The 24,499-nt window shown below is 49.1% G+C and overlaps 1 protein-coding gene across 2 annotated transcripts; it reads left to right on the top strand.

The window, feature by feature from the left end:
• Positions 1–6,377: 6,377 nt before the first annotated feature.
• SESN2 (sestrin 2) lies at positions 6,378–23,900 on the top strand. Of its 2 annotated transcripts, XM_060140860.1 has the most exons (10): positions 6,378–6,824; positions 13,527–13,592; positions 15,436–15,633; positions 16,019–16,201; positions 16,313–16,525; positions 17,109–17,259; positions 17,558–17,676; positions 18,033–18,223; positions 21,185–21,329; positions 22,089–23,900. In XM_060140860.1, exons 1-10 carry the CDS (start codon positions 6,762–6,764, stop codon positions 22,173–22,175), a joined length of 1,416 nt encoding a protein of 471 aa, XP_059996843.1. In that variant the 5' UTR covers positions 6,378–6,761; the 3' UTR covers positions 22,176–23,900. The 2 variants fall into 2 exon arrangements, with proteins under 2 accessions (XP_059996843.1, XP_059996844.1); XM_060140861.1 differs by lacking the exon at positions 22,089–23,900 and having other exon boundaries at positions 21,114–21,209.
• Positions 23,901–24,499: the final 599 nt, after the last annotated feature.

The raw sequence follows: 24,499 nt of genomic DNA, 5'->3' as shown, positions 1-24,499 counted from the left end.
TATGCAAAAAATAAAAGCCAATATGTTAACATTGATTCTCTCTTGGTAGTAGGATTAGAATTTCGAAGGGATTTCCCCCACCACCCCCCGCTCTTCAAAAGGATCTTTTTTTTTAAGTTACAAACGTAATACATCTTGGCTTTTAAACAATTATTAAACAAGTGTAGTGTATGAAGTCTTATAATTTCTCTATTATCCCTTTATCTCAGAGGTAACTGGACCCTAAAAGTTTGTTGCAAACTGCACATCCTTCCAGACTTTTGTTGCCTCTGTGTAATCACGAACATATCTATGACATCATTCTAAATGTATCACTGTGCAACTTGTTTTTTGTTTCTTTGTTTTAACCTAACATTAAATCCAGCACACCTGGGCTTCCCTGCTGGCACACTGGTTAAGAATCCGCCTGCCAGTGCAGGGGACACGGGTTAGTTCCCTGGTCCGGGAAGATCTCACATGCTGCAGAGCAAATAAGCCCGTGCGCCACAACTACTGAGCCTGCGCTCTAGAGCCCACAAGCCACAACTACTGAGCCTGCGTGCTGCAACTACTGAAGCCTGCGCCCCTAGAGCCCGTGCTCCTACAACAAGAGAAGCCATCGCAGTGAGAAGCCCGCGCACCGCAATGAAGAGTAGCCCCCGCTCGCCCGCCGCAACTAGAGAAAGCCCGCGTGCAGCAACGAAGACCCAACACAGCCCCCAAAAATAATTAATTAAAGAAATAGAAAAAAAAATTTTAAGCATATTTATAAAAAAATAAAATCCAGCACACCTTTTCATTTCACGTAGAGCACCTATTGAACACGTAGAGCACCTACAACAGAGCACGTAGAGCGGTCTCCTTCTGCTTCTTTGCCGCGTTATGTTCCACAAAAAAAAAAAAGGAGAGGTGGAGGAATATCATTTCGGGTTATTTGTTTGTGGTACGCAGGCCTCTCACTGTTGTAGCCTCTCCCGTTGCGGAGCACAGGCTCCGGACGCGCAGGCTCAGCGGCCATGGCCCACGGGCCCAGCCGCTCCGCGGCATGTGGGATCTTCCCAGACCGGGGCACGAACCCGTGTCTCCTGCATCGGCAGGCGGACTCTCAACCACTGCGCCACCAGGGAAGCGCTCGGGTTATTTCTTTTGTTTCTTTACACTTTTCTGTATTTTCCAATCTTCTGCAATAATGTGTGTCACATAATTTGGAAGGGAAAAACATGAACTAAAACCAAAAGTTCATTAAAAGAAGAAAAGGAAAGAGGAAAAAAAGAAATGGAAAGCGAATGGGGTAGTCCGCGCCCCCTCCCACAGGGGCGGTATCGGGCGGAGGGAGGGGCGGGCCGCCGCAGTCCTTACCAATCAGAGCCCGGTTGATAAGCAGAGCAAGGAGAATTTGTAGACACCCCCCGCCCAGCAATCAGCCTGGGGGTTTAGCTTCCCTAACCAGCCTGGAAACCAGCCTGGGCCTAGCCTGAGTGCCGCTGCGGGCTGCTATTGGCTGCCAGATAACCCCGCCCATCTTCCTGCTCATTGGCCGCCGTGGTTTTCATAAGAGGGGCCTGTTGCTGAGCAAAAAGAAGTAAGTGCCGCTGCTTTTGCTAAGGAAAGACTTTTAGGCTGCAAACGTACTGGGCGCCCTTGGGTCAAAAAAGCAACATTGCTAACCATCGTTTATTCAGTCCCCACTAAATGCCAGGCTTCCTGATCCAAATTTTTTAATTTAATGGTGATAACCACCTTTCTTGAACACCCAACAACCTACCAGTCACTGACCTAGGTACTTTAAAATAAGAACAACAGTAACAATTTAAACGATAATTACAGTTTACTGAACACTTAACCTGCATCAAGCCTTGTTAAGGGATTTGTATGTATCAACTCTCATCCTCACAATAGTCCCTGTGAAGGTAAATGTTATTGCCCCATTTTACATAACAGGAAGCAAGTTCAGAGAGGTGAAATGACTTGCCTAGGTTCACACAGCTATAAAGTATAAGAATTGGACCCTCAACTCTGATATCCTGCTTCCAAGTACAACTTTTGGGGGGGGGTAACGAAAGGCTTTTGAGGGTAGGAAGAGGTGGAACAGGTTGATGACAAGGTCCTGGGGCATTGCTCCAGTGACAGGCCTCAGGGTGATTGTCTGAGAATAGGATATCTGGAGCCTCTAGGCCTGGAGGAGAGGGGTAAAGAGGGTGAGCAAAACACCAGAGCAAGAACACTTCTTTCTGGAAATGTGAGACTCCTGGCGCAGTCTGTTGTGGCGCAGGTGGCCCTGGACTGGGGGCCCGGACCCCAAGGTTCTAAATACTGCTCTGTGGCCAACTGCCTGGGGAACCTTGGGCAAATGCCTTCTCTCTGGACCCCAGGATTCCTGCCTGTAAGATGAGAGTAAGCCAAAACAAGGGGATGTGTATTCGGGCTGGGGGTCTTTGGGGAGTCTGGTTCCTGGTGGCAGCAGGGGAACCCTCAGCAACCACACAATCTTTACCCAGCTGTTGCCTGACCTCTTTTCAGGACCTGACGATTCTGTGAACTGAAAAATCCACCTTTTTCCCCAGCCCGTTCTGAGCTATAGCAGAGTCCTGCCTGCAGGGTGCGCTGAGGGCTCACAGCCGACAAAACCAAACTGGAGCTCGTCGGGTTTTTTGTTTTATTTATTAAGAGGGGCGAATTTTTGAAACCTTTTTGAAGATTTCTGTCCTCAGGACACAATCGATGAACCTGAATTATATGTATTGCCCAACATCAGTTCTTTCCACAGTGGCTCTGGAGCTAATTTCAATTCCTTTGTTTTCCGGATGAGGAAAAAGATTCCAAGAGATGAAAAAAAATTCACTTTGGGTCACATAGCTAAAACCTAGCACCCTAGTTGCCTGACTCCTGGGCAGTGCTCTTAGGAGAGACTTGGCTCTGTTTTCAAGAGTCTGTGGCTGTTGTGCCCCCTAATGCACAACTCCTGGGTACAGTTTCAATTTTGGTTGTATAGCTTGACAGCTCAGGACCTGTCAGCCAGAAGGACCTCCCTCAGCACCTAGCAAAATGCCTGCTTAATGAGTAATTAAATGAATGAATGTATGAATGAGCCACAGAGGTTGAGTCTGCTTTGGTTTTATCAAATAAACCAGCTGGAGTTGGGTTTCTTTCCTGAAATTCCCCCAAGGCAGAAATTAAATTCTGTGATGGGAGGGGAGCGCGTGGCAAAACAATAAGAACTCAGAAAATTACATCTGGACTGATAAATCAAAGCCCCAGATCTGGTCAGGGTACAAGAATATTCTACTATAGTAAAGTGATCCCAGAATTGGGGATTCGAAAATTAATTTAGGAAGAATAAATACAGAACAGATGAGAATCCCATTAGGGTTAAAATCTGCGAGAGGGTCTGAAGCTAAAGAAACCTCAGAAACATTTCAAATCCAACCTAGATGTATCTTCAGGACTGGAATGTGATTGAGGAATAAAAAGAGCTTTGGCCAATCAGTGGCCTCAACACAGCTGATGCAAGAGTGGAGAGTATGGCAACAGGAGGTGGATCTTTCCGAGCCAAAAATACAAGGCATGGAGGAGGGGAGGAACAAACCCAGGCAATGTCACCTGGCCATGTCCTCCTGGGCTGAAAGCTTCCCCGCTGGACTTCCAGAGCCCAGCACAGTGCCTGGTACACACTAGATGGTCAATAAATGTTTAGTGAATGAAAGAGAGAGGGAAGAAGCCGGAGCCCTAACCAGCAGTTTTGCTCTGAGTGGAGTTAGTTCAGGGATTCATCTTTTCACTGGCTCCTTTTGCTCAGATTCCAACTGCCCTAGCCACCTTCAGATGATAATTTGGCTTTTCATGGAGGCTGTCCTATAAAGAGGGATGTACTGCCCCATCAATTATAGGCCACTTGACAATTATGTTTCTCACTCCCAATTAATATATTGGAATTCTGCTTTATGCATCAGTTCCTTGTGCCAGCCTGCTTCTTACATATTCAGGTCTTTCATCAGTGGTGCAGTGGAATTTCTGCTTTGGAGTCATCCCTAACTAGGTTTGAATCCTTACTCAACATATTACTAAGCCGTCTGAACTTTGTCAACACACCTCTTTAGCTTCAGTAACCTCATCTGTCAAATGGGCCATAATGCCTACTTCATGAGATTGTGGTGAGAGTTACATGAGATAACAGATGTATCCTGGACTGTTGTTGGAGCTCAGTAAATGGTAGTATCTGTGTCCCTTCTGAGCTTTCTTTCCAAGGAATTGTGGGTCACAAAATCTCATCCATTGAGAATATCAGTATCTCTTGCTTTTCACAAATTCACTAACTTTGTAAGTGAAGCCTTGGGAATGATTTAGTCGCTTCCTTGAAGGTTATAAAGGGTCATTCTACAAAGGAGAGCAACTCATATTCATTAATTCAAAAGTATTTCCTGAGGACTTACTACACGCCAGTGGGGGTAGAGAGACACAGTTCCTGCCTTAAAGGAGTTCTGACACAGTCTGATGCAGTCAAAAGAAGACATTGTATGACCTTGATACAAAGTTTTACTTTTCTGAACTCGAGCTTCCTCACTTTGCAAAAGTGGTCAATAACATATTCCATTGTTAGTTGGAGAGAAGGGGTAAGGCATTCAGACCCCATAACAATGCTGCTTCAAATTTGAAGGCCAGTGGTACAAAAAGGTAGAAACAATGTGTTGAGGAGTTGAACAGTGGGAGAGATTATTTTCAGCTGAGCTGAAGAAGCAATACTGTCTATAGGAAGTAGAATTTTGAAGCCTTCATTCAGGCCACAGTTACCAATAAAGGCATTGATTGCTGGGTTGGAGTTCAGTGGCCAGAGCTTTGCAGAGAAAGGCTTGAAGATCAAACAAGGAACATGAAGGTGGCCGTGATAGGGCTAGAAAGGTAAACTGAGGCAGATCTTGGCAGATATTGAATGTCAATCTACAGGTTTGACCTTTATTCTGTAGCTGATGAAATACCAGTAAAGCTGATCTAAACATTGACATTACAGAGTAGATTTTGAAAATAAAAGCTGAATCTGACATATTGGGGTGGGGGGGTGATTTCAAGGGGAATTCAATTCAAAGGAAGATTTAGTCAACAAGAACATGTTATTGGCAGGACATTGTGCTAGGTGGCATAGGGCAGAAGACAAAGATGTTAAGGTGTGGACCCTGTCCTCAAGAAGCTTATAATCAAAAGGGTCAGATAAGACATGTACACAGAATAATACAACCCAAGGTAGACTGTGTTAAGTGTTATAATAGAACCCCAGCCCAAGTGCCTGAGCTCAGCAGAGGGTGAGATTAATTTACTTCCCCCAAGAGACTGGAGGCAGGAGACCAAGTCAGAGGGTCGTCTTTGGAATCCTAAGCCTAGACCCAGGAAGTCTCAGAGGCGATGTCGGAGGTCATCCAGTCCACTTTTGCTCCTGTCGGGATTCTCTGTCCCAAGTAAACAGTAACTTTAAAACTGAAACAAAAAGTGGAGCTCTGAAGAAAAACTGTGAAGAGGCTGTGGGAAGGGAAAAGAAGAAGACGAATTCAGCTTTGAGGTGCTGAGGTGCTGGTAGAAGCGACTTACTTCCAAATGGAGAGTTGAAGGCCAGGAAATGGATGAGATCAGGGAGGGAGAGTGTGCCTGGAGAGAGGAAAGATGAAAACAGTAACTAGGGGAACACCCACGTTCCAGGAGTGGGGAGGAGAAAGAGGAGTCAGAGAAGGAGTGGCCAGAGAGAGGTGAGAAAAAAAAAACAACAGTAGAATACCTTGTTACAAAGTTTTTAGAAGAGGGGTATGGAAGACAGGGTGGGAGGCCCCAAGGGAGCAGAAGAGGGGAAACTGCAGCAATAGGGACTGAGGTTAGACCAGAGGTTGCCATGGACCTTTCAATGAATGAAGGCTTTTCCAGAGACTCCACAAATAAGCTGGATTCCCTGTGTCTGGTACATTTTAAGATGGAGTCTTCCCGGAGGCCAGAGGAACCGGGCTATGTGCTCTGATCTCCAAAGATCTGGCGGTCAGCTCTGTAATTAGCACTACCTCTCCTAACCCGAACCAGTCCCTCCAGGAACTGAAAAGCTGAAGAACATACTTGAGAGGGATTTCACACCCGGCTCTCTGGCCCAGCCCGGTGAAGTCCCCTTTCGTCATGCAGCTTTAATGACTCTCCGGATTGTCACTCTCGTCTGGTATTGCCAGCAATCTGACCAAACCCTCTTGCAAAAGTTTGCAGCATTCGTCCGGGGCGGACTACAGCAACCAGAGTTCCCGGGCGCTTCCTGGTGCCGATTGGCTGAGCCGTAGGCTCCAGAGGGAGGTGTCGCCCCGCCTCCCCAGGAAACAGGCATCTGATTGGCTGCGGCGCGGGGCTTTTGTGTCCCCGCCCTTCCCCAGGGACCGCGGCGGACAGAGCGGAGCTGCTGGTGTCAGACCCCGGAGAGCGCTGGCAGTTCCGCGGTGGGGATGCTGAGGAGCGCTGGGTTTGCGAGCAGCCGTGGCCACTGCGGACTTCCGAGGCGCTCCGGGCCGTGAAAACCCCTGCGCCGCGGCCAATCCCAGGCTCCCGAGGCCATTCACCATCCAGAAGCCAGACGAGCGGGGAGTCCAGCGCAGCGGCGGCCGTTCCCGGATCCTGGGCTTTCAGAGCCTTCTGGAACCCCGAGAGACACCGCGGGGCTCTAGAACCTCCCCAGCGGCCCGCAGTCCCGGCTTCCTGCGCGCGTCGGTCCGAAAGCCCCTCGGGTGCACGGGCGGTCGGCGAGCCGCGGCTGGGTCCTGGCGCACACCATGATCGTTGCGGACTCCGAGTGCCGCGCCGAGCTGAAGGGCTACCTACCCGGGGCCGGAGAGGTAAGCAGCGGTCGAGCGACGCCACTCTTCCCTTGAACCCAGAGCCGCGTCCGAGCTTTGGGCTGTCGCGAGCCAAGTCTGTGAGCTAACCCCCACCCGGCTCGGGGAGGGGGAGTGGAGCGCGCAAGCCGGAGTGGGGTTGCATCAACTGGCAGCTTCGGCTCCCTCCGCCTCCTGCCCCTACCCCCGGGGCTGTAGAGCCCTCCAAGGCTCCTTTGGACTCCTGGCCAACGAGAGGGGAGCCTTCTCGACGTTATCTTGGGTTTGGGCCCTAGTCGAGGGAGTCTTCAAGTCCAGGCAAATCCCGGCGCAGCGGCCCGACCACTCCTCCTCCCCGCCCCCTTCCGCAGATCCTTTCCTCTAGGCTGGGGCTAGAGGAACTGTTTCTAGGTAGGATATGTACCCGCTGCAGTGCCCCCGCTCGGGGATTGGAGCACTTGGGGCTGGCCAACGGAGGTCGACCTCGTCCCCCGCCCCCACCTGCACCCCCGATTTGGATTGGGGGCGTGGGCGCTTCGGGGCCTTGGCGGGCTGCCGGGTACGCCGCGGCCAAAGCACGGGGGAGAGGGGGAAAACCCTGGCCGCGACACCAGAAGCCAAGCGCCGATTTGGCTGTGCCCTACTAAGTGGTCTGACGTCCCAGAAGTTTGTTTTGGAGGGACTGTCTTTGCAGTGAGGCTGGGAATACGGCTGGACCCAATCTGACACCCCCTCCCCCATTACCACCGCCACGGACAATGGCCATCTTATTTATTACGCACCTACTGGATGCCAGGCTCCGGCTTTGCCTTTTCGCTGAGTCCTCAGGATTAAACTAGCAAAATATGAGCTATACCATTAATAGTAGCCCCAATCTACGGGATGAGAAAATTGACGCCCAGGAGGGGCTATAGAGAGGCTTCCTTCACTAACCCAGCAGAATAGCTCATTCTTTGGCTCGGGTGTCTCTAGGATTTCCAAGTGTGCTTCACACAACGGAGAGTTTTGCTTGTTTCTTGAGTTTACAGACATGGAGCCTGGCGCAAGTGTCTTACTGGGGTTGGGAGTCAGACAAGTGCTAGTCCTGAACTGTGACCCTGGGGAAAACAGCTGCACTTCTCTGAGCAGCACGGTTTCCGGGGGTCCCCGGTTTTCTGTTAGCTTGTCACCTTTCCCTATCATGGTTTAGGAGCCCGAAGTGGAGGGACGAATACTGCTCCTGCCACTTCTCAGTTGCGGGACTTTGACCAAGCTACCTTATTCTGTCTGTTTCCTTCTTTATGGAAATAATTTTATTTATTGGAGCACCTGGGCACTAGAGCAGGCATGCTCCGGGTTCATGTGGCAGCCTTCCCACTTACTTGCTGTGTGACCTTGGCCAAGTGATCACTTCTGTGATCAGCAACTTCCTCCTGTGGAGATTTGGACATATTTCCAAAGGACTGTTGGGAGAATTAACTGAGAATACATGCAAAGGCCAACGCACAGTGCCTAGAGCATAGCAACTACGTCCTGTATCAAACACGCTAGCTATTTTTAGATTGTGGCCACAGCACATATTTCCCTCTCCCCAGAGTGTCTCACAAGGGGGTGTCCGAGCCCACGCCTCCTGCCTGAGGTGAGAATTGGTCCATCCCTCTTTGGGACAGTGTCTGGGAAGTGACCTGGGGAGAAGAGTGTGCCCCTGGTGGACTGGGAAGGCTCTGAGGGTGTGGCCTTTAGGTGGAAGCCAGCTGTCAACAGCAGGCGGGGGTGGGGGGAAGCTGGTGATATCTGACCCCTTTCTACAGATTCTCTCTCAAGAAAAGAGGACCTTGGGAAAATTCTGTTTTAAGCAGGATCTTTAGAAGACAGTAGGGTGCTGAACTTACAGAGCTGGGTGCCCAAGGCCCAAGGGAAGTTGGACAAGTATGAACAAGGAATATACAGTCCCCTCAACTCCCATCACTTCGCCACACATGCTTTCACCGGGTCAAGGCCTTCAGATGCTTCACTCTAGTACTGGTGGTATGTTCTCAGAGCCCTCTTGGGCTCTAGAATCACTTCCTGAAACATCACTGCCTCAGGGAAGTCTTTCCTTCCCCACCAGATAATTCCCCTCTGCATACCTGCTTCCTGTTCCCCTTCTCCATTGCAGGAGCTATTATCCCAATTACAGTATAACAGTTGTGTAATCAGGAATTTCTTGTCTGTCTCCTTTGCTAGACTAGAAACACTCTGTAGGTCCCACCCCCAGCACTGTTCTTAGTACCTAATAGGTGCTGGTAACTATTTGCCCCTTGTTGGCTTAGCTGACCCTTGTGAACTGTGCAAGCTTTGAAGTCAGATCTGAGCTCCAAAAGAACCTCAGTGAGCTGTCTCTGAAAAAGGGATAAGAAGACGTATTTCCCTCCAGGTGGTTGTGAGAAATCGGCCAGATCATGGTGGGCATATGAGTTTATATGCACCACTCACACACCCCTCCCTGCAAGGCTGGAGATCAGAGGTTGCTTGGGCTCTGTCTCCCTCTCAGGTGTAAACCCAGGCAAGAATCTTGAGTTCAGCAGCCCACGGGGAGGGGAGTCTCTGCCCCTTCCCAGCTGGCAGAGTGACTTCGAAGGTCTCCGTAGCTGAGTCCTGGAGGTTGCAGGCTCTGGATAGGATACCAAGAATAAAGGCTGGGGCTACTCCAAGAGGCTGATCTGGGTGGTGGACAGGACCCTTGCAAGCCAGACTGAGCTGAATTCAAATCTCAGGTTGGCCTCTTGTCAGCTGGTGCTTAACCTTTGGAACCTTAATCTTTCCTTGTGTGCAGAAGAGACCCCCACCCCCACCCCCAAACTGATGAAGATTAGATGCAACCAGTGTGCTAGTGAAACGTAATATGGAAGCTGATATGAAAGGTAACTTTTAGTGAGCGCTTAAATCAAGAGCCAGGCACTGAGCTCTGAGGTGATTATCCTCTCTTTACAACTTGCCTGAAGCCCTCGCAGTTGAGTGGCCACCCAGACGGCTGTCTGACCTCAGTGTTCCTGCTGCCCTGTGTGGTCCCCTCAGTTGGAACTCATTGGTTTTCCCTCTGCCCCATCCTAGCTGTGTGTTGCCTGGGGTAGGTCACCCGCCCCCTCTGGTTTTCCTTTCTTTATCCACATAGTCAGGGTGGGGATCTTGCCTTTATCAGGTGTGCTGAACCTGCACTGTCCTATATGGTAGCCCTTAGCCACATGTGGCTATTGAAATGTAGATAAATCAGATTTTTTAAAATTAAAAATTCAGTTTTTTAGTTGCACTAGTCATACTTCAAATGCTCAGCCACTGTGGCTAGGGGCTACCATATTTATTGGACAGCGCAGATAAAGAATATTTCATCATAGCACAAAGTTTTATTGGACTCACTGTGCTAAACTCTGGGATAACAACAGAGAACTAGATCCAGTGTGTGCTCTCAAGGTAAGAAACAAGGCAGGATGACAAGGGCTGTGATTGGGGCAGTGGATCCCCTGGGAACGTAGACGGAGAAGGAGCTTCTCATTCCTGGTGAACCTCAGAGGCAAAGCCTTGGGGCTTCTGAGACCTTGAGAACTTTAGAGAATAGGAAGTTTCTGCAGTTGAGGAAACCTGATTTGTATCCTAACTCTGCTACCTCCTTCCTGGCTGAGTGACCGGAAGTGACTTGACCTCTCTGAACCTTATTCCCCATCTGTAAAATGGGAGCTCTGGTTGTAGAACTCCCTTAAAGTGCACATGAAATAAATGCTTCGCCAATGGTAATCAGCGTTGTTACCCACCATTATTATTATTGCCTTCCTACCCCAGGAAGTAGGGGAGGGCTGATTTGGAGGTGTCATCTTTTGGTGGTGGGCCCCTGCCCCGTCTGCTTCCTCTCAAGTTTTGGGTGTCTAGGTTGGGGAGGCATTCAGGGTACTGGAGCTCTGGATTAGAATCTGCTTGATCTTGCCTTCAGGGCTTTGCACTTTCTATTACATCTGACAGGAATGCTGGTTCCCTAGATCTTTACAGGCCCTTTACAGGCCCATCAACTCATTCAGATATTTGATATTTAGATATCAACTTAAAGGTTGTCTCCTCAGTGGCTTTCCCTGTCTACTAGGACTGAAATATTGCACACACTCCCCCACCCATTCATATAATCTATGATTTGACATCCTATTCATCATTTGTTTGATTGTCTTTCTCCTTTAGATCGTAAATTCTGGGAAAGCTAAGATTTTGTCTTTTCACTCCTGTACTCTTGCTACCTGCCATGTAGTCATCAAAAATATTTGTTGAGTGAACAGATTAATTCTGGTTTCGCCTGGAAAGCACTTAACACAGTGCCTTATAATTGAGAAAGTGATCAATAAATGGTGTGAAACAATGGCCCTCCCTCCCTGGCAAATTATGCTGGGCCGCACCCAATTAAATTAGAATTGCTGGGCCTTGGCATTGGTATTTTTTAAAAAGCTTCTCAAAGGGATTCTAAATGTGCAGCTTGGGTTGAGAGGCCCTTGTTTGAAATAACAATGAGGTTAATGATCTCTGACTTGTTAAGTGCTTGCTGTGACAGATGTACTGAGCTAAGGCCTATACAGGCAGTACCTCATTACATCCTCATGACTACCCAGTGACAGTAGGTACTATTACCCCGTAATCTGGTGAGGAAACTGAGGCTCACATAGCTAGCAGATAATAGGTGGTGGAGTTGTCATCTGAGCCCAGGCAGCTTGTGTCAAGAGCCCCTATCTTTTAACAGTATTCTATCATCATCATCATCTTCTTCATCAGGGCTGATAATGTTGGTAGATCCAGACCTATCATTTAGAGACCCACAGGCATCAGTTTCTTCCCTTGACAGCTCCTGGGGCAGATTTTAGAGTGGGAAGGGATTCCCAAAGCTGTTCACTGTCCCTCGCTAGTACCCTGGTGGGCCCTCCCTGTCCCACACCCCCCAACTCCCCCAGTTCCTTCCTGCCTTTCCCCACCACACCTGGCTGTGGTTTTCTATCTGTCCTTAGGTCCCCTGAGGGGGAGGCCCAGTTTGTGGAGTCAGCAATCCTTATCTCCCAGACAGAGCTGTTAGGTTTTTTTTCTCTTTGGTGAGGGAGGAGGGAAGGTGAAACGGGAGTGCTTGGGGACTGTGGTGGTTTCTATGCTGGACTTGGACCAGGCTGGCCTGGTAGATCCCAGAAGTATGGGCTGAAAGGGGCCTAAGCAGTCAGCCCAGCTACCTTCTTTGTCCAAGATTAAGGCCCAGAGAGCTTAGGTTACTTTCTCAGAGTCACACAGCAAGTTAGTGGCAGCAGAATTGGTACTCATGCCTGGGACTTTTGTACCCTTGTTCTTTCCTTTGTGGTCTTTCAGAGCCCCAGAGCTCTGCCTCCCTCAGGGGGTTTTTGGCTATGTGAAAAGGAAGGTTCAATTATAATCTTTAGTCCCTGGACACTTGAGGATTAGCAGGAAGTCTAAATTTGAATGAGGAGGGGAGAGTTAGGAGGACACCGTCTCTGTCCAGTGAGGGTATGACTCTGGTTTGGATAAACTGTTTCTAAGGCCAGTGCTGAGAGCCCCCTCTCAGGTAGCAAAACAAATGGATACAAAAAACTGGTGGTTTCCATAGAGTCTCCAATACAGCCACGTCAGAATAGCTGCTACCATCAGCGTTGTACCGCCCTGCCCTCCACGCCTCTCTGCTTTCTCTGTTTTCTTCATTCACAGACTAGTGTGAATGACCTGGTACCGTTCTCCACAGAATGTGATCTGGTAGTAGGGAGACCTATCTCAGACAATTAGAAGGCAACGTTTCCAGAAGCAAAAGCGTTGGGAATTGGGGGGTCACAGATGAGGATCAGAAGAAAGGTTCTTAGACCCTGGAAGACAGAGTTAGCTCTGCAAAAGGTGTGACCAGTGTGAGCACGGCGGGCCTGAGCCACTAATGGTCTGGGAGGCTACAGGAGGCAGAGGCAGGGTTTTAAGCCAGTGATGAGATTTGCACTTGAGGAAGTTCACTCTGGCTACAGCAAGTTTGCCCTCTTTAGAAACCACCAGTGTCATGTACTCACTAGATCTGCTCCTGGTCCCAGAGGTGGGGTTGGGGGAGAATGTTTTATTTATTCATTCGTTCTGTTAACTTGGTAGAGGATGGATAGGAGAGGGCGGGGCTGTGGAGGCAGGGATACCATCGGTGAGGCTGTGGGTTTGAGAGGGGCTGAAGCTGCATCATAGGAATCTAGGGGACTTGGTGACCTGGCTTCAGGATACGAACAAGGGGGCTTCTCCTATAGGTTCTCCAGGGCTGCCGAGAAGGTGGCCTCCTGGAAATGTGCAACACGGTGGCTGTATATTTCCCTTGGGGCTATATAGTGGGCTCCTGTGTCCCTTCCCAGTTCCTGAAGAACTCAGCCTGTGGGGTAAGCTCTCTTGGTCGCTTTACCCTTTCTTCACCCACCAAACTGGTATATATTTCCACCTGACTGCTTCATGCAAGGTGAGCCAGAAAGGTGATTTTAAAAGCTCAGTGTGGGGGACTTCTCTGGTGGTCCAGTGGTGAAGACTCTGCGCCCCCAATGCAGGGGGCCCGGGTTCGATCCCTGGTTGAGGAGCTAAGATCCTGGATTTCGCATGGTGCAGCCTAAAAAAAAAAAAAACTTAGTGTGACCCCTCGGATAGGAGGAGAAAACTGGAGAGAGAACTATCTTCTTAGTCCTCGCTTTTACCTCCATCTAACCATGATGTGCTTCCTTCTAGGAGCAGAGGGAGAGCCGGGTTCGGCGAGGCCCTCGAGGGCCCAGTGCCTTCATTCCAGTGGAGGAGGTAAGCTTGAAAGGGGTTAGGAATTGTTGTGGGTCCCTGGGAAGAAAGGACATGGGGCATTGAGTGTGTGTGGGGCTTTGCTGGTCTCTTGAAATTGCAGGTTTGAAACTACCCCTTCAGGTTCTTGACCCATTTAATCCACAAAACAGCTCTTTGAGGCAAGCATGTCAACCCCATCTTGCTGGGAAGAAACATGCTCAAAGAGATAAAGTGATAATAACACAGCCAGGTAATGAGCAAACTTGTGATTCCCAGAACAAGACTTGCATTTCCTTAAGAAGATAGAACTATGCATGTTTATCTTCTCATCCTTGACTGTGCGTGTATTAAAGTTTTTTTCGACTTCAAAAGTAATATGTGTTCATTATTTTTAAATTTCCAACGTTTCAGAAAGCTTTAGTCTCTTACAATCCCACTCCCACAGAGATAATCGCTGTTAACCATTTGCCACTGTTTTCCAGACTTTTTTTCATACGGAGCCAAGGTCATAGTTTATAACATGGTTCTGTTGTTGTTGTTTATTTGGGTTTTTGGTGTGGTTTTTTTTTTGGTTGTTATGTTTTATTTTTTCACTTAATGCAACAGAGACACCTTTCATCTACTGAGTCAGGTCATCCATTCATTTATTTAACAGATATCTATTGAATGATTAATGTGTGTCAGGCACTGTTCTAGGTGCTGGGGATACAGCAGAGAACAAGAAAGACAAAAATCCTTGCCATCGTGGAACTGACACTCCAGTGTGTGCCTGGTGGTGGGGGAAACTTCAAAACCCATGAACAGGCAAATTAAAAAATAATAGTTTCCTTCTTTTTCTTTGGCCTTCAGTGAACAAAGACAAATGTTTCCTTGTCCTCCTTGTTCTCCTAAATGTGTAGGCCAAGCAGTTAATGAGCTGTTAACAAACGTCTAAACCCTTCAGTTCCTTCCACCCTTTGTAAGTGGAAAACACACAACCACCCGCTGATTATTTACGTAGCCCAGAATTTTAAGCTCAAATATTGTTCTTATCTTTTATTTTTTCATTTATAAATAACCACTCCTCTTCTGTAATAAAGGAAAGAAATAGGCTTTGGGCTTAATCAGGAATTGAATCCTGGTTCTGTCATTTACCAGATCTGTAACCTTGAGCACAGAATGAAATCTCTCTGGGTCTTGATTCCCTCATGTGTCAGTGGGGGAAAATAATAGTATTCACCTCACAGGGTAACTGGGAAGAATCAGTGAGATAATGCAGGCGGGGAACGCTCCTAACTCAGACCTGGCACGGAGAAATCACTCAGGAAATGTGAACTATTTTGTACCCACCTCCAATGACTGCATGGATTTGCACTATTAGAATAGAAGCTCTGTGGGGAATTCCCTGGCAGTCCAGTGGTTAGGATCCTGCGCTTTCATTGCTGAGGGCCTGGGTTCAATCCCTGGTTGGGGAACTAAGAGCCCGCAAGCCACCCGGCACAGCCAAAAAAAGAATAGAAGCTCTATGAAAGCAGGAGAAGCCGTACTTTAATCTCTGTGCCTCCTATCTAAAATTGGAGAAAACAGGTCTCTAATTTCATAGTTGTGAGCAGTAAATAAGTTAATATATGTAAAGTGTTTGAACAGTGCTTGGCACTTAGCGAGCATTATATAAGTATCAACCAGTATTATATAAAGTGTCTAATAAGTATTTGTTTAATTATTTAATGCAATATCTTTTCCTCCCCTGTTCTCCTTTTTTTGGACATGGTGGTTGTCTTCAGTTCCTTGCTATTAAAATCCCAATGAATGCAATGAATATGTTGGTCTCTTTGGTGGGGAGGGCAGGAGGGGAAGCCATCCCTTCCTCACCTCTGCTTGGCAGGTCCTTCGGGAGGGAGCCGAGAGCCTCGAGCAACACCTGGGGCTGGAGGCGCTGATGTCCTCCGGGAGGGTGGACAACCTGGCAGTGGTGATGGGCCTGCACCCCGACTACTTTACCAGCTTTTGGCGCCTGCACTACCTGCTGCTGCACACGGATGGGCCCTTGGCCAATTCCTGGCGCCACTACATCGCCATCATGGTGAGCCTGTCTGAGCCTGGCTTTTGTAGGGGTGGACACATTGGGGGATTCGGTGCTCAGATCTCTCTGCTGGGGGCTTGATTCCACAAACAAGGAGGAGAGGCAGCATAAAGCAAAACCCTGGCTTTATCTGACCATCGATCGAATTTTAGATTTTGAAGAGAGGCCTATTTAATGCCTGCTTTGCAGATTGGGAAACTGAGGCACATAGGAGTCAGTTGACCTGCCCAAGGGAGGACAACAAACCAGGGGCAAAGCTGGGGTTAGAACCTAAGTTTCCTGCCTCTCAGGCGACAGTGAGGCTCGTGATGTTCCCTCCATGGGGTACCCACCGAGCAGGGCACAGAAAGAAGCGGGTGACCTGGGCTCTGTCCACCACCTCCAGGCCGCCGCCCGCCACCAGTGCTCCTACCTGGTGGGCTCCCACATGGCTGAGTTTCTGCAGACTGGCGGTGACCCTGAGTGGCTGCTTGGCCTCCACCGTGCCCCCGAGAAGCTGCGCAAGCTCAGCGAGATCAACAAGCTGCTGGCTCATCGGCCGTGGCTCATCACCAAGGAGCACATCCAGGTGCGGTGGGCAGAGAGGCGGGTCCCCGAGGGAGCACGGGGGCCGGGCTGGGGCATGGCAGGCAGCCCAGGGCAGGCACTGAGCAGGTCTGGCCTTTCCTTTTCTCTCCAGGCCTTGCTGAAGACAGGCGAGCACAGCTGGTCCCTGGCCGAGCTCATCCAGGCCCTGGTCCTGCTCACCCACTGCCACTCGCTAGCCTCCTTCGTGTTCGGCTGTGGCATCCTCCCTGAGGGGGACCCCGAGGGAAGCCCCGCCCCCCAGGCCCCTTCACCCCCCAGTGAGCAGAGCACGCCCCCCAGCAGGGACCCACTGAACCACTCTGGGGTAAGTCACGGGCTTCAGTCTTGGTGGGAGAGGAAGCTGGCATGGCCCCTGGTCCTTGGGTAGAAGACAGCGCCTCCCTATCTGAAGCTGCTTCCCTAACGCACGCTGAGAGGCCTTAGAAAAGTTATTTGATTTTGAAACCCAGTTTCCTCATCTGGGAAATGAGGATAAAGACTCGCACTTCATAAAGGGTTGTGAGGATGAGATGAAATAACCATGTGACTGGCCTCAGCATGGAGCCCCGTGGGCTTAAAGTCACTGACTTTTAGAACTTTAAAAATACGAAGTTTGCCTCTCATTCTATAAAGTGGCTTATTTGTTTGTATTTTAAAAATACAGATACTTTAAAAAGCCCTTTCCTGTGAGGGAAGTTGATGCTCAGAGAAGCCGTGTCTATTCTCTAGCTCTTAAACATCACTTTGGGAAGCACAGGCCATGTGAGCTGTCCAGTGCAGGGGCTGTCACAGAGGAGGCACGGGGCCTTTACGGTCGTTCAGGAAGGCCCGGCATGTGGGAAAGACGTGTGGGGTTTCTGGGGCCCAGGGAGGAAGAGTAGATGGCCACCACCAGGTCTCTCCTGCAGGGCTTTGAGGCTGCCCGCGACGTGGAAGCTTTGATGGAGCGCATGAGGCAGCTGCAGGAGAGCCTGCTGCGGGATGAGGGGGCCTCCCAGGAGGAGATGGAGAGCCGCTTTGAGCTGGAGAAGTCAGAGAGCCTGCTGGTGACCCCCTCAGGTACAGGGTCACAGGTGTCCAGGTTCAGGGGCCGCCCCCTCCTTACATCATCTCTGCTGGGAAGCAGGTACCTCCATGCGCTGCACCTCTGCAGCCACGTCCCAGCCACCACAGGCCTGATTTACCTCCTCCCCCAGGCCTGGCTCCTGCCGAAGTCCTGGTCCCACTCGATGTGGTGAGGGGCTTTCTCTGGCCCCCTACTCTGCATTTCCCAGCCCCCTAATGGTGATTAACCAGGAGTGGAGGCCACTGTGCTCCATGCCTTGGCCTCACCATGACCTCTTTCTGACGTCCTCAGCGGACATCCTGGAGCCCTCTCCAAACTCAGACATGCTATGCTTTGTGGAAGACCCCACTTTCGGATATGAGGACTTCACCCGGCGGGGGACTCAGGCGCCCCCCACCTTCCGCGCCCAGGTAGGCTCTCCCCACTGGTCTTACTATTGCTTTGCAAACAAGCAGGGGTGGGTGGTTTGTGTAGTTAGAGATTTGGGTACCTTCTCTCCCTCAGGATTGCACGAGGGAAGTGGGAGACCCTGGATGTGAAGGGACCCACCTGTGCCCTAAGCTCAGGGGGTCCTGATCACAAGGAGGAAGTCACCACCAAGCTGCATCCTCCTCAGCTTCTCGGGTCCAGACCAAGCAGCGGGTTAGATCTGTGGGGTGGAGAGACACATTATGGAGAGCCAAGGTGTGCTCCAGAGGATGGCGTCTCTCCGGCTAGCCTTGGGCCCCAAACATTCTCCTCACTGACCCCTTCCCACGTTCCTCAGGATTATACCTGGGAGGACCATGGCTATTCACTGATCCAGCGGCTCTACCCCGAGGGTGGGCAGCTGCTGGATGAGAAGTTCCAGGCAGCCTATAGCCTCACCTACAACACCATTGCCATGCACAGCGGAGTAGATACCTCCATGCTCCGCAGGGCCATCTGGAATTACATCCACTGCGTCTTTGGCATCAGGTGAGTGCAAGACCGGGGCATGAGTGTATTGCAAGCCCTCAATCTGAGCTCACAATTGTTTCCTTTTTCTGTTTGTTTTTCTTTCCCTTTCTTCCTGCCTATATTGTTTTTCAAAGCAAATGTATTTCTTTGCTGATTATAAAAGGTAATAGCCATGCTCACCTTTTGAAACTCTTTAATCCGACCCCCAGAGATAACTAGGGAGATTTTATATATATGTGTGTGTGTATGTATGTGTATGTGTATGTGTGTGTGTATATATATATATAGAGAGAGAGAGAGAGAGAGAGTTATATTTGTATTTTCATTCCAAGTAGCATTTCTTCTCATAATAAATAAAACAATAGAAATGCCAACAGTAGGGGATTTTAAATAATGACATATCCATTCAGTGAAATATTATGCAGCTATTAAAAATTATAATAGTGGCTTATTTATATTGCCATGGGAAAATGGTCAAAATGTATTGAAAGAAAAGAAAGCTGGCTACCAACCAGAATCTTCTTTTTGTTCCTTTTTTTTTTCTTTAAACTAAAAGTGTGTACATGCATGGAAAATGTGTGGAAGGCTGTACCGTAAAATGTTATTTGATAATGGCTGTCTCTGTATAGTGTATGATGGACTACATTTTCATTCTGTTACCTAAGTATTTTCTGATCTTTTTTGAGTAAGTTTTTTTTTAATTGATGGAATCATACTTGATATATTCTGCAACTTGCATTTTTTACCTAATAATCTATTGTGAACCACCTTCCTTGTTGGTGTGAATAGATCTTGCATGCTTTTTAGCCACTGTATAGTGTTGTTGTGGATGAAGTGTAACTATCCAACCATTTCCCTATTGTTGGATATTTAGGTGGTTTGCAGTTTTTCACTATTACAAATACCATGTGCAATGACTAGTTTTATACCTAAGTCCTTTTTTAAAAAAAAATTAATTAATGTATTTATTTTGGCTGCGTTGGGTCTTCGTTGCTGCACGTCGGCTTTCTCTAGTTGCAGCGAGTGGGAGCTATTCTTTGTTGCGATGTGCTGGCTTCTCACTGTGGTGGCTTCTCTTGTTGCGGAACACGGGCTCAGTAATTGCAGCATGTGGGCTAAGTAGTTGGGGCTCGCGGGCTCTAGAACTCAGGCTCAGTAGTTGTGACGCACGGGCTTAGTTGCTCCGCGGCATGTGGGATCTTCCCAGACCAGGGCTCGAACCCATGTCCCCTGCATTGGCAGGCGGATTCTTAACCACTGTGCCACCAGGGAAGCCCTATACCTAAGTCCTTGTAGGTAAACCCTAGATGTGAAATTACTTGTCAAAAATATACACAGAACAATTTTTTTATTTTTACAAACCTCACTCTGATAATGTTGTGGCAAATTTAAAGAATTAAAGAAAGAAACCATTTCCCAAAATTCTACTACTCCACAACCACATCCACATTCTGAGATGTTTTCCTCTATTGCTTTTTTTCTTTCTTATGTAGTTGCTTTTGTATAGTTGAAATTATAATTGTTATTTCGTTTTTTAAAAGATATGCTTGATGTTTGTAAAGAGCCAGATTTTTAGTAAATTTAGGAAACAGATAACAAAAAGAAGAAACTAAAAATCACCCATAATCCCACCTGCTCTTATTATTGTCAAATATTTCTTTCCTGTCTTTTTTCCATGCACAAATGACCAAAACACATATAATTTTACAAAAATAAGACTTTCTTGTCTACTGTATTTATTTTACTCAGTTTAATCAAATGAGAGCATGTTTTAGAGAACACGTGATTTTTTTTTCTTGCTTTTCTAGTTTAGCTATTATTCCAAGCATCAAAAAAAAAAATCCCCAAAGTTTTAAAAAGGTACATGTTCCTTGTAGAAAAATGTGCATTTCTGTGCATTACTAGCTGTAAATCATATTTCACTGAGTGGGTTGAGCTGTGCTTAATTGGCCAGCCTCCTTCTGGCCAACCTCCTTGGCAGGTTTCTAAGTCAGGGAAGGCCAAAGATGGACGGGCATCTTAGGGTGTGTGTGGCACAGGCTAGTTCCTGCCCAGCTGCCAGGTCCAGGCTCCTCCACTCTCCAACATGGCCCTCACTCCTAAACCTTTGTCTACCAAATCTGTCCTCTAGTCTAAAACTGGTCTTCTGGGACTTCCCTGGCGGTCCAGTAGTTAAAACTGTGCTTCTACCGCAGGGGGCACGGGTTCGATCCCTGGTCGGGGAACTAAGGGCCCACGTGCCGCGTGGCGTGGCCAAAAAAAAAAAATTTTTTTTTAATTTAAAAAAAAGTAAAGAAAAATTAAACCAGTCTTCCTCATCCACATTGATCTGTGATGACTCACTGGCTCACTGGACTAGGGAGTGACAAAGTGGCTTCTAGACTTGTCACCAACTTGCTCTTTGACTTTGAACAAGCTAATTGCCTTCCCCAGGCCTTAGTTTGCCCATCTGTAAAATGACTACCGGCTCCTTTTTCTCTTTCCCTCTTCCTTCTCCAGGGTAAATATTTGCATTGATCTCCTGCCCCATCTTCCAAGCATGGCCTCAGCTGTAAAGTAGTGACTATGACCTTGGAGTCAGGCAGAGCTGAGTTTGAATCCCATTCCCAGATGTGTGACCTAGGTGACTTCACTTCTCTGAACCTCAGTTTCATCTGTAAAATTGAGGCTGATGAAATACAATAAATTGTATGCAATAGTTTTGTATACAGTAGTGTACAGTAGTTTTGAGGATGCCATGAATACATGTTCACATGGTCAGTACAGCATGCTCACCCTCTGTGCATTCCCCTACGAGTCCAGTGGCCTGTGATAATATGACATCAGCTGTTTTTCTAAGAGGAATGAAGTTTCTAGTTGCTTCCTACCTTCTGCCTTTTCTTGCCACTCTCTGTTCCTCCTTCTGCAGGGTGGGACTGGGGAGAGGAGATACTTGTGGGAGCAGAGGGTAAGTGATGCTACTGGGGCCTTTCCATCCAGATATGACGACTATGACTACGGAGAGGTGAACCAGCTCCTGGAGCGGAACCTCAAGGTCTATATCAAGACAGTGGCCTGCTATCCAGAGAAGACCACCCGAAGAATGTACAACCACTTCTGGAGGCACTTCCGCCACTCAGAGAAGGTGAGGCTCTCAGGGTAGGAGCAGGACGGAAGCAGACAGCCTGGCCCATGGAGGAGGCAAGGGGTCGGGACCCAGTGAGGTGCCCCAGACTAAGTCTGTTCTGGGGCACCTGGGTGTATTGTCCTGGGTTCATGTCCTACTCCACTGTGTGGTTTCAGACTCCATTTACTCACCTGTAAAGTAGGAGTGTGCTTCCCAGGGTCCTCAGTGGCAGCCAGAAGGACCTGGGTTCAAATCATAACCCTGTTACCTGGTAGTCATGTGACCTTGGGCAGGTCATTTTGCCTCTCTGAGCTTGTTTTCTTTACAATAGGAATAAAAACTGCCTGCCTTTCCAGGTTGCTGGGAGGATGAAATAAGAAAATGAATGTAAACCTCTGATCCCAAATAGATGTCAGGGGTAGCTATTGTGTTTAGTTTCGGGGGATGAAGAGATTAGCCGTGATAGGGATAAATGTGCTTGAAATTCTAACACAGTCCTTGCACCAAGTTGCTTAGAGCCTTAGGAAAGGTCAAGGCATCTCTGTAGGAAAGGGGAGGATGAGGGACTTCCGTGACAGTCAGGTGGTTAAGACTCTGTGCTCCCAAGGCAGGGGGCACAGGTTCAATCCCTGGTCAGGGAACTAAGATCCTGCATGGCCAAAAAAAAAAAAAAAAGAATGGGGAAGGATGAGTGGTCAGGGATAGTGGCAGTCTGGGAGGGAAGGGGATGGCGAGGAGTGACATCAGTTGCCAACAAGCCCTTGTTCTGCGCCCCAGGTCCACGTGAACTTGCTGCTTCTGGAGGCCCGCATGCAAGCCGCCCTGCTCTATGCCCTCCGTGCCATCACCCGCTACATGACCTGACTCGTGTGCAGGACCTGGGCCTGGAGCAGCTGACCCTGGAGGCATCCTTCTCCCTGCAAGGACTTCTCTGTCTGGAGACAGACCCTAAGCCTGCCTGTCCCACGCCCACCCACCCTATTCTGGTGGTGGGCCTGTGTGTGATGTGCAGCCCCTGAGCCACACCCTCCTTCTCACTGGAATGGACAGGATCATTGCACTGACTCTGGGATCTCAGCTCTGCCCCTGGGAGCTGGAAGAGGACTAGCAAATCTCCAGGCGCCAAGGCCCTTCTTCCTGCCCCTACCCCCAGAGGCCAAGGGCACAGGAAGGAAAATGGGCTGAGCTCAGACTTGTGGGCCAGCAGGCAGGGGCCCGGGCAGCACAAGTACTTTGGCCTTCCTGGCCTGGGAAGTCCCTGGCTGGCCCCCAAGGGAGAGGGGCAAACACCTCCAGGGACTGACACTCCAAGCGGCTTTGCCTTTCCTCCTGCTTCCTCATTCTCAGACTTCATTACCTCCCACCTGCCATTCATCCATCAATGTGAAAGTCAGGGTCACAGCTGGTTTGTGCGTCTGGCTCCCCAAAAGCCTGTTCTGTTAGGCAGCCTGCAGGCCTCTCGTCCCCTGGTTGCCCCAGTCCTAGTTCAGTTCCTTTGACCTCCTTTGTTTGCCCTTTTACCCTTTTCTCCCACACCTGGTGGTATGAGGCCCCAGGAGAGAGACCAAGCACATCAAAAAGCAGATTATCTCTAGAGAGTCTGGACTCTCTGTTGGTCATTTTGCCTTTAGAAGAGGGAGTATTATATTATACATTCTCTGTATTTCGGTTTTTTATGGGTGAGGTTCTTCAGGGCCTCAACCCTAGAGCCATAGTCAGTGTCTGAGAGAAGGACAGGGAAAAATCTGTCCTCCCCAGAGCTGCACCTGCTCTGCAGAAGCTGGCATCCCACTTTGCTATCTCCCATGGCTCTGCCACAAACATTTGCCAAAAAAGCAAGCCTTTCTAGGTGGTTTAGGTGGTACATGGCTCAGGGGGAGAGGCAGGAGACCCCAGGGTTCTTGTGTGGGCCCTGGCACTGGCCAGGTGACCTCCATTTCCACAGTTGCAGACTGAGGGGTAGTTTCTGAGATATTTGAGCCTTCACTCAGATTCTGAGGGCAGCAGCCAACTGCAATCCTTGCAGGATCTTGAGGGCTTCTGGGGAGCCCCCCCCTCTTGTAGTCAGTCTCTCCAGGCTACCTACCAAGGACCTCCCCACCCCCATCCCAATTTCTGTCCCTTCTCCTCGGTTTTAGGTGGATTGCTTGAAGGCAGAAGCAGCCGAGGACTGATCCCAGGCACTTTCTGTAGCAAACGAGCTGTGAATTATGACTTCCCTTGCCCTTCTTCCGGCAGTATGTGCCTCCCCTCTGACCAGTTGGGAGGTGACTGAAGAAAGGCAAGGGCCAAGCTGCTGCTGCTTCTGACCCTCCCCTCTGGGGTGGGGCAGGAGAGGAGCCTGGTCATTGTGCCACATTTCATACCCGTGCAGGCATGGGCAAGCGGCTGGCACCCCCTTCAGGCCTCAAAGCCCTCCCTGCAATGAAGCTGGGCAGGAGAGAAGAGGCCCCAGCATTGGGGTTTGGATTCCAGAGGGGACAAGATGACTGTACGTGTCCCCGGGTGGGTGGGGAGGAGTATTCAGTGTTCAAGTGCAGAAATCTTTGCCTTTGCTACCAGTTCTGTATGATGAGAAATAAAAGTTCGCTGAGGTTTTGTTTTGTACTTCTTGTTAATGGGCTGTTTTTCCATTTCCTAAGGGTCATAGTTCACCTCTTGGCATAAGCAGGGAGCTGTGATTGCATCATGGACCTGACCTGCCAGCCCTTACCCTGCTAAGCACTTGTGCCCACGACCGTAGGGTTGGGAGTGGTTGGCACTAAAAGTCTACTTTTGTCCCTTGGGTGTCCAGCCCTGCCACTCATCTGTGGCTGGCCTGGCATTGTGGAATAATAATGGCCATCTTATTTTTCTCATTATGCCTGGCCCCGGGCTGGGTACTTGGAGTCATTTCTCTGAATCCGCAGCAAAATCCTGTAAGGGAATTGAGACTCAGAGGTCAAGTGACATTGCTGAGGCCACATCAGTGGTCCATGGTGGAACCAGGATTACAACTGGGGTCAACTTGATCCTGAGGCCTTGGCCTGTGGCAGAGGGAGGATGTTTGAGAATTTCTGGGGGACCCTTTGTTTCTCCTGCCTCATCACATTACTGTTACTTGCTTCTCATCCTTCCCTCCCCAGCACCAAGGAGACAGATCCAGGCATAAGGAGTTAGATGTGACTCCAAGTTGTACCAGTGCCATT

This window comes from Lagenorhynchus albirostris, chromosome 2 (genome assembly GCF_949774975.1).
Source record: "Lagenorhynchus albirostris chromosome 2, mLagAlb1.1, whole genome shotgun sequence".
Classification (NCBI taxonomy): domain Eukaryota; kingdom Metazoa; phylum Chordata; class Mammalia; order Artiodactyla; family Delphinidae; genus Lagenorhynchus; species Lagenorhynchus albirostris.
Note: the sequence above shows the minus strand (reverse complement) of the source record. Positions and strands in the feature narration are given on the sequence as shown.